Source organism: Microtus oregoni, unplaced genomic scaffold (genome assembly GCF_018167655.1).
Source record: "Microtus oregoni isolate MIOR12 unplaced genomic scaffold, Mior012 000042F_ref0000377, whole genome shotgun sequence".
NCBI classification, from domain to species: domain Eukaryota; kingdom Metazoa; phylum Chordata; class Mammalia; order Rodentia; family Cricetidae; genus Microtus; species Microtus oregoni.
In genome coordinates, this window is record NW_024543209.1 from 20,777,353 (window position 1) to 20,795,386 (window position 18,034).

The 18,034-nt window shown below is 45.2% G+C and overlaps 1 protein-coding gene across 4 annotated transcripts in view; it reads right to left on the bottom strand.

Annotated features, from left to right (window-relative positions):
• The window catches only part of Ripor2 (RHO family interacting cell polarization regulator 2), an 85,244-nt gene that overhangs the window by 18,891 nt on the left and 48,319 nt on the right, over window positions 1–18,034 (bottom strand). The window contains exons 9-15 of one of the 4 annotated variants that reach the window (XM_041632831.1): window positions 16,876–16,919; window positions 14,110–14,235; window positions 13,727–13,875; window positions 13,313–13,442; window positions 12,462–12,587; window positions 8,271–8,939; window positions 4,485–4,669 (exon numbers count right to left, since the gene is read on the bottom strand). In XM_041632831.1, the coding sequence (XP_041488765.1) occupies window positions 4,485–4,669; window positions 8,271–8,939; window positions 12,462–12,587; window positions 13,313–13,442; window positions 13,727–13,875; window positions 14,110–14,235; window positions 16,876–16,919 (1,429 nt within the window). Of the gene's footprint in view, window positions 1–4,484; window positions 4,670–4,771; window positions 6,022–8,270; window positions 8,940–12,461; window positions 12,588–13,312; window positions 13,443–13,726; window positions 13,876–14,109; window positions 14,236–16,875; window positions 16,920–18,034 lie in introns of those variants that run through there. The other 3 variants (XM_041632833.1, XM_041632832.1, XM_041632834.1) reach the window with 3 other exon arrangements.

Below are 18,034 nucleotides of genomic sequence, written 5' to 3' on the forward strand. Positions count from 1 at the left end.
AGCTTCTCTGCAATTCAACAGTCCTGTGTTTGTGGTTTCTTATGAGTGATTCCATTAATGAGTGATCTCCCGGGCCTTGACCTGGCCTCACGCCAAGTGCTACTTGAAGACAAGAAGAAGGAAAAACTGCCAAGGGCAGACGTGGGGCTGTGGACAGATGCTGTCCAGCAGGGGAGTCTGGCTGTGCAATTCTCAACCAGTCCTGTTTCTCATGCTCTCTTTAGACCCCACATCACACCGTCTGAGATTATATCAGGCTGATTTGTGTGTTATCTACTTTTCTTCCTTCCCTTCTCCTTCTGAGACATGGTCTAACATGTGAGGTTTGTCATGTAGCTAAGGCTGGCCCTGCATTCCTGCTTTGCTGTCTCCACCCTCTAAATGCTGGAATTACGGGTGGATTTCACTCTGCCAGTTTATTCTTTTCTCAATGGACATATGTTTTTGCTTTAGTTTATGGGTTTTATGTTTACTTATTTCTTTATTTTTGGATTTTGGAGACAAGGTTTCATTATGTAGCCCTGGCTGTTCTGAATCTCATTCTGTAGACCAGGCTGGCCTCAAACTCACAGAGATTAACCTGCCTCTGCCTCCTGAGTGGGATTAAAGTGCTGGGATTAAAGGTGTGCACTACCATGCCTGGTCATATTTTATGGTTTTTAAGTTTAAAAATAAGTATTATTTTTATCTGGATTATTTTATGATTTGGATACATAGAATTTTCTTTTTAAAAATGATTTTTAAAAAACATAAACTTTATTACAAGGATCTCTGTAAATCAAAATCATTACACACCAAAATTAACCAGAACCAAGTCTATGCATCTCAATGAGCTTCGATACAGTTAGAATATGCATTCTTAAGCTGTGGACTGTTACACTTACATTACTGAATATAGTTTTACTCTTGAATATATATTTTTTAAAACTTATTTATATTTATAATGTGTACAGCATTCCTTCCATGCCAGGTCTCATTATAGATGGTTGTGAGCCACCATGTGGTTGCTGGGAATTGAACTCAGAACCTCTGGAAGAGCATTCAGTGCTCTTAACCACTAAACCATTTCTCCAGCCCCTACTGAATATATTTTTATGCTGTTATCCCTCACCCAGACTGAAAAATCCACGAGAGAGTTAGAACAAGAAACACCTGCTGCTTTATTTGTTATAACAAAGAATTGAAACCAAACTAGTTGTTCATCAATAGATAAATGGTTAATAAAAATTTGATGTACATATGTATCTGATATATGTATAAAGTTGGTATATATAGTGTCAGATTTAAAGAAAAATATAATCACAAAATTTGCAGTAAAATGGATGGATTTAGAATGTATAATGCTAAACAAGGTCACACAATCTCAGAAAGAAAACAAACCACATGTTCTTCCTCATATGCAGGACCTAGTCAGTAATAGAGACATATATGTAATAATATGTAATAATATAGACATATATGTAAACAAATACACATGTGGGTATAGTGTAACATGCAGAAAAGGGTAAAAGAAAGGCCAAATATTAGGGGCCAAGGAAGAACTGACCACATACGTGAGTTATAATGGAGGACACAGGACATATAGCTAACTGCTTTTCTAGTCTTGAAAGTGACTTCCTTGAATGCTGCTGAAACAACCCACCATGGCTGAAGGGATAAAACTACCAAAATGTGTCTGCCTTTTCAATGTGTTCAGTGTTTACTTTAAAAATATCATGATGGTACTGTAGACATAGTAATTTACATGTTCTAATATTCAAAAGGATGGAATAGTCCCCATTTTAAAAAGACAGGAAAAACAAAATGTTGGGGGAAAAGGAACTTATTTTGATACTTTAGAATCATTTAGTATGCCTCTTCTAGCAACTAATTCTGCTGAAACAAAAAACGTTACTTATTGGTCATTTTGTGTTTATGAGAGGGGGCACGTGTGCGGTGGTGCGTGCTTGGAGGTCAGAGGACAACCTGTCCAGCTGGATCTGTCCATCCACGTTTCTATGCTGGGATCCAACTCAGGTCACCTGGCTTGTGTGGCAGGAACTTCACCTGCTGAGATATCTGGCTGGTGTCTGCTGAAGTTTGATAGGCATCAAGCCCCAGGAACACCCAGAATCTTTATAATAGCTAACTATCCTTTTCATAATTGTGTCAAAATTTAGCATTTAAATTATTGATATGTCCTGAAATATTTTTCTGCTTTTTTTTTAAAATTTAATTTCTTTAGGTTAGCGTATACAGAAACGGGTTCACCTTGGCATCTCCAAGTCTCTGCACCATTGTACCTCGCTCTCACTCATTCCCTCTCCCTGCCTCCTCTCATGTCCCCTAATTTTATTTTTTATATGCTTGGGAGGGAGGGGATGATTGTACCATTTCATACACGATGCTGGTGAGAGTACCTGGGCCGTACAGGCACACAGGGGCAGAGTTTTGCTCTTCCACTTCCACTCTGCAGTGTCCACAGCGGTAACAGAACACACAGAAGCTTAGGAGCTCTGAGTGCTTGCCTTTGTTCGCATTTCCACATAAGAATCATGTTCAGTTTACACCCTGGCAGGCAAGGCATATTTAAAACATAAACACAAAGCTGGGCAGTGGTGGCACATGCCTTTAATCCCAGCACTCAGGAGGCAGAGGCAGGAAGATCTTTGTCAGTTCCAGGCCAGCCTGGTCTACAGAGTGAGTTCTAGGACAGTCAAGGACTACACAGAGAAATCCTGTTTCAAAAAAAAATACAAAAAACAGGGGCTGGAGAGATGGCTCAGTGGTTAAGAGCATTGCCTGCTCTTCCAAAGGTCCTGAGTTCAATTCCCGGCAACCACATGGTGGCTCACAACCATCTGTAATGAGGTCTGGTGCCCTCTTCTGGCCTGCAGACATATACACAGACAGAATATTGTATGCATAATAAATAAATATTTAAAAAAACAAACAAAAAACAACCCCCCCAAAAAACCCATAACAAAACAAAATAAAAAACCAAAGTATGTATACAACTCACGTATACACGTGCACAAAATATAATACATACTCACGTATACACTCACGTATACACGTGCACATAATATAATACACATACACTCTCAGTGCACACTCAGTCACTACACAGGCTCGCACAGTCCACATACACTCCCATACATATGTGCACATACATACATGCATATACTCTAATGGGTGTGCACATTCTTTTACACATATACATATACCTCTTCCTATTGCTTCTGATAACATACAGCAAGACCAATTTGATTAGACAGATTTAAAATCAATGTTATGTACGAAAGAGGTGATATATATTTGTTAAAAATGCTGCAGTTTAGAGCTGTACCTGACATTTTTATACTAGAACAAAAACTAACAGGGGTATAGAAAAGTTTAAGTGAAGGAATATTTTGCAAATTCAGTCAAGCCAAAGAAATTTCAAGGCAGCATGAAGAACTCTAAATTAAATATCACATTTTCCACATGTAATTTCCTTTTATTTTCAGTTTGCTCATATATATGAACAAAAACTTTATATATGTATGATCTTATTTTGGAAAAGAAAACCTCTTGGCAACAACAGAAACCAAAAGCAATGGAGGACACCATCCCTTCCTCTGTTACATGTTGGTGGATCCTTTCCTAGCAGGTAATACCATCCATTAAGTTCCTTTTGCTTAATATGAAATCACAAAGTGGGCCCAGGATCTGGTTCTAAGAACATTGGCTTGACTGTAGGAGGACACCTGACAGAGAAGGTGACACATTTTCTACCTGGGGGGACATAGATCTAATGGGGTGTCAAGCATCCATCCTTACATGATAGGGGAACTTAAGCCTGGCTTTGCGAAGCACACCAGTGATTTCAACCTCTGCAGAGATGAGCTGAAAGGAGAGACAGGATGCTGAGAAAACAGCTCAGTGAACCAAGGCATTGGAAGTCTGCGGCGCAGCAGGGATGGTGGGTCCAGGCCTGGTGCTACCGGCTTGGCTAATTCAGAATGTCCTGCATGTGGTCGTTCTATGCGTGCATGTGTAGACCCTCACCACACACCACACATGTCTGTGTGCACAAATTCACATAGACACTTCCTCTGCTAAAAAATAAAAGGGGCCCTGCTCCCTAGGTAACCTCCAATTGTCAGTAGAATTTAGAAGCTGCACTTGACAATCAAAAGAAATGCAGGTGTGCCCGACCTTTTGACATTCTGATACAATACCATCATCTATGAAAGTCCACGCTCAAGAACCATGCAATCTAGATACTACGGAAAGTCACAAAATAATGCCATGATGTCCTACGTAAGTTTATGGTTTTGTGTTGGGCTGCACCCAGGGCTGTCCTAGGCCACGTGTGCCTGCCTGTGGCCTGTAAGGTCTAACATGACAGCAAGGACCGTGCCATCCTGGAGCCGCATACCGGGTTCCTTCTCACGGTAACGAAGGGTGACTGTGTCAGGTGTGATGGGAGAAACGTAAGCACTGGCTGTCTCCACACTCACCCAGGCTTCTCGGTCTCAGTGTCTGAAAACACAGAGTCTGCTCCTCCTCCGATGTGGCAGGCCTCATCCCCATCCTCGTCCTCTTCATCAAAGTCAGAGGTGTTGAGGAAATCAAAGCTTTCTAACGCACTCTCAACTGTCAGACTTAAGCTGGAGGATCTGCTGCGGCTGCCTGCCGGCTTGCACTGCAAAGGCACAAGGTACCAAGGAGACCATCAACACACCAGGGGGACCGGCAGGACTCATGGCACCCGTGGGAAACATGACACTTTCTTAGTTTTCCAAGCTTTTATTTTTGGCTGGCATTTAAAGTCTTCATCTTGGGAAGCAGAAATACAAGCGCAGAGAAAATGGCACAACAACTGTGATTTGGTCTAAAATAACCCAGAGGGAAGTACACAGGACTGGAGGTCAACTGGTCACTGGGGGTCACTGGGGGTCACGGGGGGTCACGGGGGGTCACTGGGGGTCACTGGGTGATTGGCAGATCTATCTCTGTTTGAAGTTGTATTGCTATAATAAAAACTTTAAAAAATGATAACCCGAAAGTCTTAGGAGACAGAAGTGATGTGTTCCTTTGGGTGCAGTGTTCATGACCGAATAAAACAGAAGGAGCAAGGCGGCACCACTGCATTCGCCTGAGGCCCCAGGCACTCAGGAGGCTGGCTGAGAGTACCATTTGAGCTCATGCATTCTAGACCAGCCTAAATACAGTGAGACTGTCTCAATTTTTTTTTTAAATCAACCCAGCAGACAAATTTTGAAAGCCACTGAGTCATTGCTGACTGTTAACCAGAACAGGCCTCTTCTGCCGAGAGATAGTGTCTGCAGGGTGCCGTGCCTGGAGCTCTGTGTCTAAAGTATGCTTTAAATAAATGACAAAAAGAATTCAGAAAATGAATCCATCTGCCATGGGCTGACTAGGAAGTAAGCCTTGCATTGATTCACTTGCCCAGGGCTGACTGGGGGGAAGCCCTGCATGACCATGTTCTATTCAAAGAAGCTTTTATTTTATTTTTTTTTTTATTTTCATGAGCACTAGGCACAAGGAGGAGCAAATGTGTAACTTGGGCATGATGGGGAAATAACCCTGATTTCCCTAGACATCTGCCTTGAGAGGAACAAGTACCCACGCCCCTCTGGTCAGGCCCTGGGATGTGGGGACAGGTTCCTTCTAGAGCAGGTTGCAGGACAGAAACTGAAGCCCAGCTGGCTGGCAGTGCCAGTAGCTATGGCCTGGAGACAGAAGGAAGCAGATCCACATATTCAAGAGGACTTGAGGTGGGATAAACAGGACAAGTCCTGCAAAGAAGGCGCACTAAATGTCCTCTGTCCAGCTAGGAAGATCCCCTTGCTGATTCTCAGTACAAGGTAGGGAGGGCCTTGCGGGAATCTGTCCCAGGCACTTGGGATGGCACAGAAGCACTTGGGGACATGTCTTTCAGTCTTTTAAATCACGGTTGTCTCATTCACCCTCAGTGATCTCCGTCCGGGAAGCAGAATCATTGAGTCTCTGATCCTCAAGATGTTTAGCATCCTAGGAATGTGAAGGAGGAAGAAAAAGAGAGAGCTTTGTCCTGCGGAAGCCACTCGCCCCAAACCTCAGGTCCCAATGATGCTGCTGATCTCAGGGAGAAAGGGGGACTGTTGTGAACCTGATCTGACTTTCGAGTCTTCTTTCCTAAGCCTGTGTACAAGATGTTGGCTTCAAACATCGGTCACAGCAAAAAGACAGGTGGATGAGGGTTTCACTAGACAATACGGGAACAGTACCGGACAACAGCAGGCTCAGCCAGAAAGGACTCTGAGATCACCAAGGTTTTATAAGATGGATAGCTAGTGAGCCTGCTGTATCCTGATGAACTGAGGCTCATCAGTGCCTTAGACTGGGGCTGTCTCTTACCCTTCTCGCAGAAGATGAAACCCCACCACTGTCTTTCTTCAAGGCACCTTCTTTAGTGGGGTCAGTGTGCGCCTCCTCTGAAACGAGCACCTCTTGTTTACAAGAGACGCAAGGTGGAGCACCTTCCAGGTGTCCCCCAACGCTTGAGCTCTGAGGGTACATTTTTGAGACGAGTCCTACAGAGAGCAGAGTCTACGGGCCCGTCCCTGCTTCTCAGAGGTTCTTTCTATAGTGGAACTGCAGTGAAACTGGAGGACCTGGAGTGCCACGGGAGGCCTAAGTTCTTATTCTCATTTGCCCCAGGCACACATCTTGTCTGGAGCTAGGTCGGTATGAGCAAATGGAGAGAAAGAAGATGGTCAGGAATTCTTAAGACTGTAGCTCCTGATATTGCAAAGGCCACGTAAAAGCATCTTACAGAGGAACAAGGGACCTCCTACGCACTGGCTTTCAGTTTGCTGCAGCAAATTTCAAGCTTTTTGTATTTGAGGAATCCTATGTGACCACACATTCGGAGCGGGGAAACAGAGGTTCAACAACTGACCACATAAGCTGTCTTCCTATGCTGCATTTAGAAAGAATTTCCAGCTGCATGTCAGGTGCAGACTCATTCTGATGTAGCTGTGATGCTTGATATTCTGTTTGAGGGGCTATCGCCCCCTCCCTCCTGCCTTCACACCTTGTCCCTGCTTCAGCATCAGGGATGGATGTAAGTGTCTGCTGGAATTTGTGGTTCCCTAGCTCCTAGTATATGAGCAAAGGTGTTAGTGTTACTGATACCTTCGAGATCTCAGCTGGCTGATCTGGGTCAAGTTCAGGAGGGACTACCCTCAACAAGGGACACTGTGAGAAGAGGATGGCTCCATACTGTGGGACTAACTTCTCCAGCGTCCCTGGTACCCCTAGAAAGAACCTAACTGGTGGCATCTTTGAGACCATGTTGAGCAAACACCAGTATTTCACATTTGGACTTGGTACACCTGTGGGGACAGTGGAGGATATGAGCACACACACATGAGGGTGTGCATATGTAGGCCAGAGGTCAGCCCCTAGGGTTGTTTTTGAGTTGCCATCTTGTTTTGAGCCAGGGTCTCTGTCACGGAGCTCACTGAGTAGTCTAGACTGGCTGGTTGGCAAACTGCAGGGGTCCACCTGCTTCTGGGATCGCTGGGATTTCAAGCCCTGCTCAGCTGTTTCCATGTGGGTGTTGGGGATGGAACTTGGGTCCCCCATTTTCATGGCAAACTCTTCGCTGTTGGGGGATAGGCGGATTCAAGACTTTCTCTGAGGCCCCGATGTATGAAGAAGAAATATAGTTCCCTGTCTAAGATGAGGAATGTAGTCTGGTAAGGCAATGATGGCCTGGGGCCTGGACCTTAGGGGAACCTGTGACTTCAGATCCTGAGAACCTAACACTTCCCTGCTATCCTGTGTGGAACATTGCTTGAATAGCTTCCCGTTGACTTTGTCTCATTGTATTGCCATTTTCTGCTGACTCTTGACCCATTTTTTTCACTGAAATTCATATATGAAACGCTGTACTTAATACAGCTTGACATAAGACTGCCTGACCCCAACTTTTCCTGTCTTCTTTATCCTCTCATTTCCAGGTCCGTCCTCTCAGGAACCTGACTCTAAAGAATGACTTGTTGGTCCAGATCCCTTGGCCTTAGCCATTCCTAGACCTTCTTTGGAGTTCTTAAACCAATTCCTAATCATTTTAGCTAGATTATTTGTTGTCAGGAAAATAAAAATGTGAGTGGAATTAAACAAATCACCTCCACTTATGTCCTGGGACAGGATAAGATTTGCTATCTTAAATACAATGTTGGTTTAGAATGACTTTTCCCAAACCGAATCAGATTTTCCAGATAGGTACTTACTTTGAGGACATCATCCAAGTGTGTGACTTCCTGGTTCAGATCCCGGAACTCTTTGTACTTCTCCTTGTGTGGGTCTAACGCGAGGAAGAGTCCATTGAAGGCATCTTCCAGGCTGCCGTCGAGAAAGGACCGGCCAGCCTCAGACTCGCTACCAACAGAGCCTTCAAAGAAAAGCTTCTCCGTGGCTATGGGCCCCTCGGCTGAGGTGAGCCTCTTCACTAGTTGCTTGGTGATGTTTCCTTCAAATGTGTCCAGCTCCACGGGCTTGAGCTCAGAGGCCTCGTCTGATTCCTGCAGGAGAGCCTCGGCAACACTATTTTCCAGGAATAGGCTCTTTGCACCGGACTCTGCGGCCACACCCGGCTTCCGGGGCTCTACCACCTCACTCTTTGCAGGGGTCTTTGGCTCATGGTCCTCACCCAGGGAATTCCTGGAAGATGAGGAGCTACTGTCCTCTGTGCCCTCATTCTGTGAGGACAGGCTGCCATGGGTGAGCTCAGCAGGGGTGATGGTAATCTCTGGATGGGTTGAGTGTGAACTGGAGGGTGAGGTGGCTGAGCTGGAGGTGAAGACACAGTCTCCGTCCTGCAGGTCACTAAAGCTGAGGGACAGTGGCCTTTTCTCCTCTGCTGCCTTTCCATTTTCAAAGATGTCATCTGGCAGATTTGACTGTGGAAAATGATACAGCACGATTCATCTCCAGACAAGAGAGGAGGTAATTAAGAAGGAAACTCTATAACATTAGCAATTTATTTGATGTGTGTGTGTGTGTGTGTGTGTGTGTGTATGTGTGTGTACAGGCAAAGGAAAAGGAAAACAAGCCATTAAAAACTGTTTCCATTGTTGGATCTAGGTGAAAGTTCATGGTGCTATTCTTAGGTTTGACATTTTTCAAATGTACTTTGTGGGTGAGTGGGGATGTTGCTTGTTTTTATAAATCCCAGGATCTCACAGTACTCTACAGTCATCACTATGAATAGCACTACTCACCTTTCTATTTATTATTTTTGTGTGTGTACAGTGTGTGTGTGTGAGAGAGAGAGCCAGAGAGAAAGAGAGAGAATGTGTGTGTGTGTGTATGTGTGTGTGTGTGTAAGAAAGTGTGTGAGGGAGAGAGCAAGAGAGAAAGAGAATGTGTGTGTGTGAAAGTGTGTGTGTGTGTGTGTGTGAGAGAGAGAGGGGGGGGGGGAGGGCACACATGTGGAGGATAAAAGACAACTCTGTGGAGTTAGTTCTCTCATTATTTCCCCAGTGACTGATCTAAGGTTGTCAGCCTTGTATGGCGAAACACTTTTACCCGCGGAGCACCTCACTGGTCCTTCAGATTGGGCTTTTAAAGAGTAGCCAATCCTCTCTGTATCCATCGATTCTAAGCCTGCAGAGTCAAGCAACCGCAGATGGGAAGTATTTGGAACATGTACAGACCTTTCCTTGCCGTTACTCACTACAGTAGAATAACTCTTCCCCATCAGTTACACTGATTTGGAGTCATATGTTAGCTCATAAGGAGATGATTTGAAGTACAGGGGGGTATACGGAGGGTCTATGTGATCACTCCTTTGATGTAAGGGGCTTGAGCCTCTATGGATTTGGGTGTCTTATGGGGTCCTAGTATCAATTCCCTATAGATACTCAAGGATAGCTATACGTAGTCAGTGTTAAGCTAATGTCTGTTTTAATTGCATGTAAAGTCAAGAATTTGCACAGTCATGCCAAGAATGATCCCAGTGAACAAGGACAATGAGTGAACTAATATAAGCAAGATGGTGGCTGTCCTCCTCCTAGCCCGTAGAGGCAGCGGCTCCTGGACACGTCTTCTACCTCTCAAATCTGAGTTCCTCTCTCTACTTTCAAGGTCTGTTACATCCTTACATCTCTAATAAAGGGTAAAGAGAAGGTTTGTGGAACATATGGACGAAGGATCAAAGTCCTGAGTGCTGGGCCTTCTCTGAAAACCCTTTAGGCTCTTTATAAATGCTCGTGTTCTTCATGAGGGCCTGTGCAGCCTCGCCTGGACTTCTGTGCACACACCACTTAGCTGCATCAGGGTGGGAAAGGAAGCTGCTGGCTCTAGCATAGCACTCAGTAGCCAAGGGCAATCTGTACTTATTTAAGTGGCAAATACTGAATTGTACTAAGTTCAGACGCCTGCTCTCACATACCTTCCAACAGGCACCAAGCAGGAAGGAAACCAAAGTGGATACTATGGCCTCGGGGCTCTCAAAGTGGCAGGAGGATTTGCGTGCAGCCAAACTCTCCATATCTATCATCTACTTCATGACCTTGCAAACTACCCACACTGTGTTGAAGGAAATTCACTAGGCTATGTAACTGCAGAACTATTCCCCATGCTTCCCAGGAGTGCTCACTCCCTCGAAACAGTTTGGCTTTCATGGCACCAGTCACAGTTCTCGAGGTGCAGAAGATGTAGCCCTCCTTGAAGCTGGAACTACCAACAGCTACCGTCTCCTAACACCTTGCACAATGGGCTCCAGGTAGCATAGTCCTCATAGACAGAGACACAGAATTCCTTCTTGGCTCTTGACTAGATTGATTTTACCTTGGTTGACAAAAGACACATTGGGAAGGATGTTATGAGATCAAGGTCCTAGCGAGGGAAAAGATGGTTCTAGAACCCAGTCATAGACTGGTGAGGCAGAGGACAGGAGGAAGAGACATAGGAGTTCTGGAAAGAATGTGGGACATTTGAGGAGCTGTGGAGCATGCAGAAGGGGCAGAGTGGAGAGGGAGAAATGCGTTAGATGGTGTAGTGGGCTGTGGATAGATGTAAATGGTTGCCCCAAGGAGCTTTGTATTTTCCCAAATGCTTTAGTAAGTGTTTTCTAATCTTGCTTAAACTATGTTGTTCAGCTTCTACCAACTCTCATATGATGGCTGATCGTCATTGTCAACTGGAGTAAACTAGAATCACTGTTGAAACATTCCTTTGGGTATGCCTCTGAGAATGTTTCCAGAAAGGTTTAACTGAGGTGGGGATGACCCACCCTGAATGTGGGTGGCAACATTCCATGGGACAGAATCTCAGATAGAATAAGAGGAGAGATTGAGTTGAGCATCAGTGTTTATCTGCACCCTGACTGCTAACACAGTGCGATCAGCTGTATCACCTGCCTGCCGCCATGCCTTCTCCACCATACACCCCTTACACTGTGGGTTCAGACAAACCCCTCCTGCCTTAAGTTGCTGCTTGTCAGGTGTTTGACACGAGTGCTAGGTAACTTCAACATTCCTGTAGCCCTCCCAGGAATATCTATCATATCTGTTGTTATGTGTACAAGTGTATCAGCCTATTGATTTTTGGTGTTACTTTTACACATTTCCCAAATGGTCCTTCCTATTCTCCTCGGAAACTCCACGAGCATGTATGTTGTCCTTTTCACCTTCATTTTTAGTTCAATGAACTAGATGTAGTTGTTGTTATTCTTATTAGCCAGAAGTCCTTTAATCTCCTCCCAGGATAATTAAATGTGACATCGATTCTTTAGACAAAGAGCAAAATATTCCTCATAGGTATGTGTACCTGTCCATACATTGTCTTAAAAATAATATGTAATTCATAAAATAGATTACCTATGAAGTTTTTATGAATTCCAGGGTTTCCTTTACTAGAGCAGGATGGAATGAACAAAGACTGCACCAACTGAAGACAGCTACACAGAAGCAGCTATGACTAAGTTGGCTTAAACCCTTTCGAGTTCTTGAGTGCCGGCTTATGGAAGTCTGATGCCAGTGGTAAACCAGTTACCTTTGGAAATAACAATTTTTCCCGCCCTCATAGGAACTCAGCCTCTGGTACTCAATTCCTAACCTCCCTGCCTCTACTGTCTGAGTGCTGGGATTACAGGTATACCACCATACCTGGTCATGTGGTGCTGCCTTTAGAATCACGGACTCAAGCACTCTACGAACCGAGCTACACCGCCAGCCCCAGTACAATTGTTTGTTTTTAAAAGTGAGAATCTTGTTACCATATAGAAAAATCACAGCATAAAACCAGGAATTGTTGGAAAAGAAAGGCGACAGAGTTTGCATGCATGACCATGCTTCCCACCCCAAGGACAGGACAGTTATCACCCAGCAAGCAAGACAGATAAGGCCCAAGAGTCATGCTGGGCTGCATGCACAGGCTCCCTGAAGTCAAGCACACCACTCCGGGCAGCCCACACTCACATAGAATTCTAGCAGGGCCTTGGGGTTCAGGCTGAGGGAAGGCAGGTCACCGACAGAGTGGTTGTGGTGCAGCGTGGCAAAGAAAGTGTCTCGCAAGGCACTCAAGACAGACAGCCGCAACCATCTCTTCAGAAGTCAGGGCGAGATGGGGAAGTTAGTGGAAAGAAGCAGGTTACTGGGTTTCCCTTGGTAGTTAGCAGGGCCTGATGACGTCAAGCAGGTGTCATTCGTGTACACGCGAGAAGATTAATGTCAAAGAACGCTTGGAAAAACCTACATGCCATTTCCCAGCCGAAGGGGAAGTAGAACGAGGGAGAGACAGGCAGAGGAAATCAGCCCTGGACTCGGGGCCAGTGTGTCTCAGAACGTGGGTTCCGTGGTCACCGCGCAATTAGGATGACCTGTAGGAATTACTTTCCTTCTTTCCATGTGTCTATGTGTGTGGCGTGCATGTGTGTGCTGATGTATGTGCATGTTTACTTGCACAGGTGAGGAGTTCCAAGGTTGCTATCAGGAATCTTTCTTGATTACGTCTCACCTTATTCCCCAAGGCGGGTTCTCTCAATCAAACCCGTTCTACGATAAGGCTGGTCTCACAAACCAGCCTGTTCTGGACATTTCCATAGCATCTTTTCCAGGCTGGAATTATAGTTGGGCCATCACACCCACCCGGCATCTGTGTATGATTTAGTGATCCAAACTCTAGCCCTCACGCTTGTATAGCAAGCACTCTAACTGCTAAGGCATCTCTCCTATTCTTGAAAGTCTCTGCTGTGAGTGTTACACATTTCACATTCTATCAGAACTCCCCAACCTTATCATTTCTACGCCAGAAATGACACTGAACTTACGAAGAAGGAGTGGTCTTTGAAGGTAGGAGTCTCTGGAGTGCCCTGGCTGTACATGGACATCCTCCGCTGGAGAGCAGCTGTCTTGTTCCCAGGGCCTGATGACGGGGTTGTGTCCTCCACATCAAAGGGACTGTAAAACAACAGGTTCTCAGGTTAGCATATCTGTTAAAATCACCTATCATCACGGATGGTGGAAGATGGCTTCTCAACTCAGACCAGTGCGAACAGGGCTGGTTTGGATGGCTCAGACTAGGCTGTCAGAAAATACAAAAAAAAACCCCAAAAAAACAGAAGGTGTAGCAGTTTGGGTGTGGCCACTGCTCCTTGCTGACACCACGGTTTACACACCAGCCCTGAACAGCTTCAGCTGTCCGCACCTGCTTTTCTAGGATGAACGTGAAAAAAGGAACTTACTACCAGGTGATTTCCAGGTTCAGCTTGATGGTACCAAGGTCATTGATGTCAACAGCCACCACCTGGGGGCGGGCTGCAAACAGCTCTTTGGTCTCGCAGGTCACACTGCCTACCAGGATGTGAGTCGCCAGTCCTTTGAGTTCTGTGACCTGGTAGAGAAGATGAGAGGAGAAAAGGAGGGATAGTGTTTTCATTTTCCAGGCAGTCAATGAATTCCTTATTTCAGAAACACAGGTATCTGTAAAATGTTACTTTGTTACAGATACTTTGTCTCCTGTCTTTGAGAGATGTTCAAGTCTAAGCCGCTTTGCACGGTGTGGGATGGAGGGTACCCACCCAGGGATCATCAGGAAAACCAACAAAAGGCAACGATGCCACGGTACCTTGATGGAAATGAGCCCGACTATGAGGGGCAAGAAGACTGTTTCTTCTCCATCCCAGCTCTGTTTGCCATTCACTTCTATTTTGCCCTTCAGTTTCCACCTTTGCCGGCCATACTTCATGAAAATCTGGGGTGAAGAGATTAGTTAGGCAGCCTCATGTTCCACCACGCTCCACTTTCTCTCCCAGTGGCCAAGATCCAAGGGCCAGGAAATAGGCACCTGCCCTTCATTCCTCTTCCCACCCCTAAGCCTGGGTTCTCAGTGGAGCCCATGACGGTCTTGGAGGAGGTTTAATTGATTTGTTTATATACTTGAAATAGAGTCTCACTATGTCACTCTGGTTAGCCTGGAACTCACTAAGTAGATCAGGCTCTAAACTCAAAAATCTACCTGTGTCTGACTTTTTTTTTTCTTAAACATTTATTTATTAATTATGTATACAGTGTTCTGCCTGCATGTATGCCTGCAGGCCAAAGAGGGGCACCAGATCTCATTACAGATGGTTGTGAGACACCATGTGGTTGCTGGGAATTGAACTCAGGACCTCCTGACTGTGCTCTTAGCTGCTGAGTCATCTCTCCAGCCCCTGTCTGATTCTTGAGTGGCTGGCTATTTGTTATAGGCATATCGTCAGCACATTTGGCCTAGTCAAGGAGTACATTCTGCTTCTATAGCTGAGGGTGTGGAAGCTTCTTTAGTAAGACAGCATAGCAGCAGCTGGAGAATCGACTCAGTGACTAAGGGCACTCGCTTCTCTTGCAGAGAACTGAGGTTTGGTTCCCAGCACCCACATTATGACTTATAACTACCTTAATTTCAGTTCCAGGGGATCCAACACCCTCCTCTGGTCTCTGCAGGCACCAGGCACACACGTGGTATACAGATATACATGCAGGCAAGCATTCATACACATAAAATAAAAATAAATCTACATAGGTATTTAAAAAAGAGGTCAGGTGTTGGTGGAGAATGCCTTTATTAGTGGCACTTGGGAGGCAGAGGCAGGCAGATCTCTGAGTTGAAAACCCAAAAAAGGTCATAACCCTGTGTTAGTCTGCCCACTCAATGTGAAACTTGTCTTTGTCTATCCTGCATCACCATCTCAGCCATCAGAGCTCCTTGCTGACACCAGCTTTTTTAGAGAGACAAGAACCATCTCCAATTCTATTTGCATCCAGAATGGAGAAATAGAAGTTTCTTCCGCTGAATGAGGGAGGTGACATTGGTAAATGCTGAAACCTTCTGTTCTCCAGCAGAGAAGGGAAGCTGTTGTGAACGACCTTAGAGCCTTTGCAAGGAGATGACGAAAGTACTGTGTGCATGCTCTTCTGAAGAAGGAGAGGACACAAGGCCTTTCTGTTTCAAAAAGGTTTTGGTTGCTTTGTTTTTGAGACATGGTCTTAATTGTGTGTCTCAGCCTCTCTCTCTTTCTCTCTTGGCTTTCAGAGATAGAGTTTCTCAGTGTAGACCTGGCTCTTCCGGAACTCTCTTTGTAAACTGGACTGGTCTAGAACTCACAGAGATCCACCTGCCTCTGTCTCCCAAGTGCTGAGATTAAAAGCATGCACCATCACCTCCTGGCAAGGTTCAGGCTATCTCAAGCTGACAATGTCTTCAGGTATGAGCTACTGTGTTGTTTATGTTTCTATAAAGAAAACTCTACAGTCAGGTATTGGTCATGTCCAACCTTTGGACACGGTCAGATGATATTGGCACACACAAAGTTCACACTCAAGAACTGGGAAACTGAGTCAACAAAAGTTTCCACACACATACAAATTATCTCCTAATGTCTGATGTTTATGATTTTGTGTCAGGCCCATGTTCCTATTCTTGGCTGCAGGCAGTTCACAGGCCATGAGCTGGACATGCCTGGTAGCTGTGTCCCTTTCTTTTATAGTCCTAAAACTTTGAATCAGCCATGATCCTAGATTAGATCTTGGATCAGGAAGAAAAATTGCTACAGTGTAAAATTTTGGGGCACTTGGGAGACTATGAACATAGACTATCAGATGGCATTTGCTGAAGAGGCAATGCTAAGTTTGGAGGCGTTAAGGATTGTTGGAAGAAGAACTTAGCAATGAAGGGTCGTGGTTGCTGTAAGCAAAGTAGCATCCACATGGTAACGGGGTAAATGGAGCCGTCACGTTCTGTATGCGGGAGTTCTTAGATATCCTCCAAACCTCCTCACTGGCTCAAAGTATTAAAGATAAATTAATCAAAAATAACTGGGCCCAGGCCTGGTAGTGTGTACCTGACATCCTAGCTGAGGCAGGAGGATTTCAAGTTCAAGGCTAGCCTGAGCAACTTTACGAAATGCTGTTTCAAAACCAAAAAATAGGAGTGGAGAGATGGCTCAGCTATTAAGAGTACACGCTGCTTTTGCAGAGGACCTGAGCTCAGTTCCTAGCACCCGCACCAGGCAGCTCACAACTGCCTGCAACTCAAGCTCTGGTCTCTGCAGGACCTGTACTCCTGTCCACACCCACACAGACAGACAGACAGACAGACACACACACGCACGCGCGCACACACACACACACACACACACACACACACACACACAATTTAGTCAAAAAGTAAAACATTGACTGAAGATGCAGCTCAATGGGTAGAGCACTTGCTTAGCAAGCGCAAGACCCTGGGTTCAGTTCCTGGTACCAAAACAGCAGAGGCAGCAGCAGCAGCAGCAACAAAAAACAAAACTATAGACAACCCTTGTCCTTCAAGCCCCTATGTCAACATGTAGACCAACATGTTACTTACTTCATATTGATCTCCAGGACAGAGGCGAGCAAAGCCAGCCAGACCTGTAAGCAAGAGATGGTGCTGTGAGTCACAGAACACACGTCCCTCCTTTAGAGGCCCAACTCGTCAATGGTGAAAAACTCAAGTAATATATGAAACTGGAGAAGATTCAGATAACAGATTTGGGACCACCTTAAGCAAACAGCCTTTGAAGGGGATGTAGAGGGACTCCATCCATCAAAGCTAGAGGGGACTTTCCTTGATAGGGTGGCTAGGCAGGGGGATTGCTAGGACTGGGGAAGATGCTGGGTAGTTAGAATTCTGTGTACCTTGGGCAGATTTCAGAACCAGGGCAACAGGACCAGAAAGATCTATTCTTTCACAGACAAAAATATTCTCACGAAAATAAACTGGCCTCTTGTTTTCCCTTCTGTTCCCTTCTGTGACACTAAATACTTCCCTTTGGAGTCCTTGTCCTTTTCCCCCACACCCATAACTTGACTGAACACACTTATTGTTCTGGTTTTCTCATCCTTTTTAGACAGCATAACGATGCCATTGTTTATGGTTATGAAATTGCTAGAAATAGACTATAATGTACACAAAACTGGTGATTAAGGAAACAAACCAAGGGGCTGGAGAGATGGCTCAGTGGTTGTGAGCACTGATGGCTCTTCCAGAGGACCTAGGTTCAATTCCCAGCACCTACACGGTCGGTCACAAGTGTCTCTAACTCCAGGATCTGACACGCTCACACAGATATACATGCAGGCAAAACACCAATGCACATAAAATAAAAATAAGTAAAAAAACCCAAAAAAACAACAACCAATCCAACCAACCAACCAATCACCAACAGCTTGCACCCTCAACAGAAGAGGTGTGTCTTAATTAGGGTTATCAATGTTGTGATAAACACCACAAGCAAAACAACCTGGGGAGGAAAGGGTTTATTTGGCTTATGCTTCCATGTCACTGAAAGAAATCAGCGCAGGAACTTGGGATAAACAGCTGGTGCAGAGACCCTGGGGGGTGCTGCTTACTGGCTTGCTCCCTCTGGTTGCTCAGTCTGCTTTCTTATAGCACCCAGGATGGCCCCAACACCAGCCAGGGATGGCCCCACCCACAATAGCTGGGCCCTCCCACATCAATCATTAATTAAGAAAACGCTGATTGC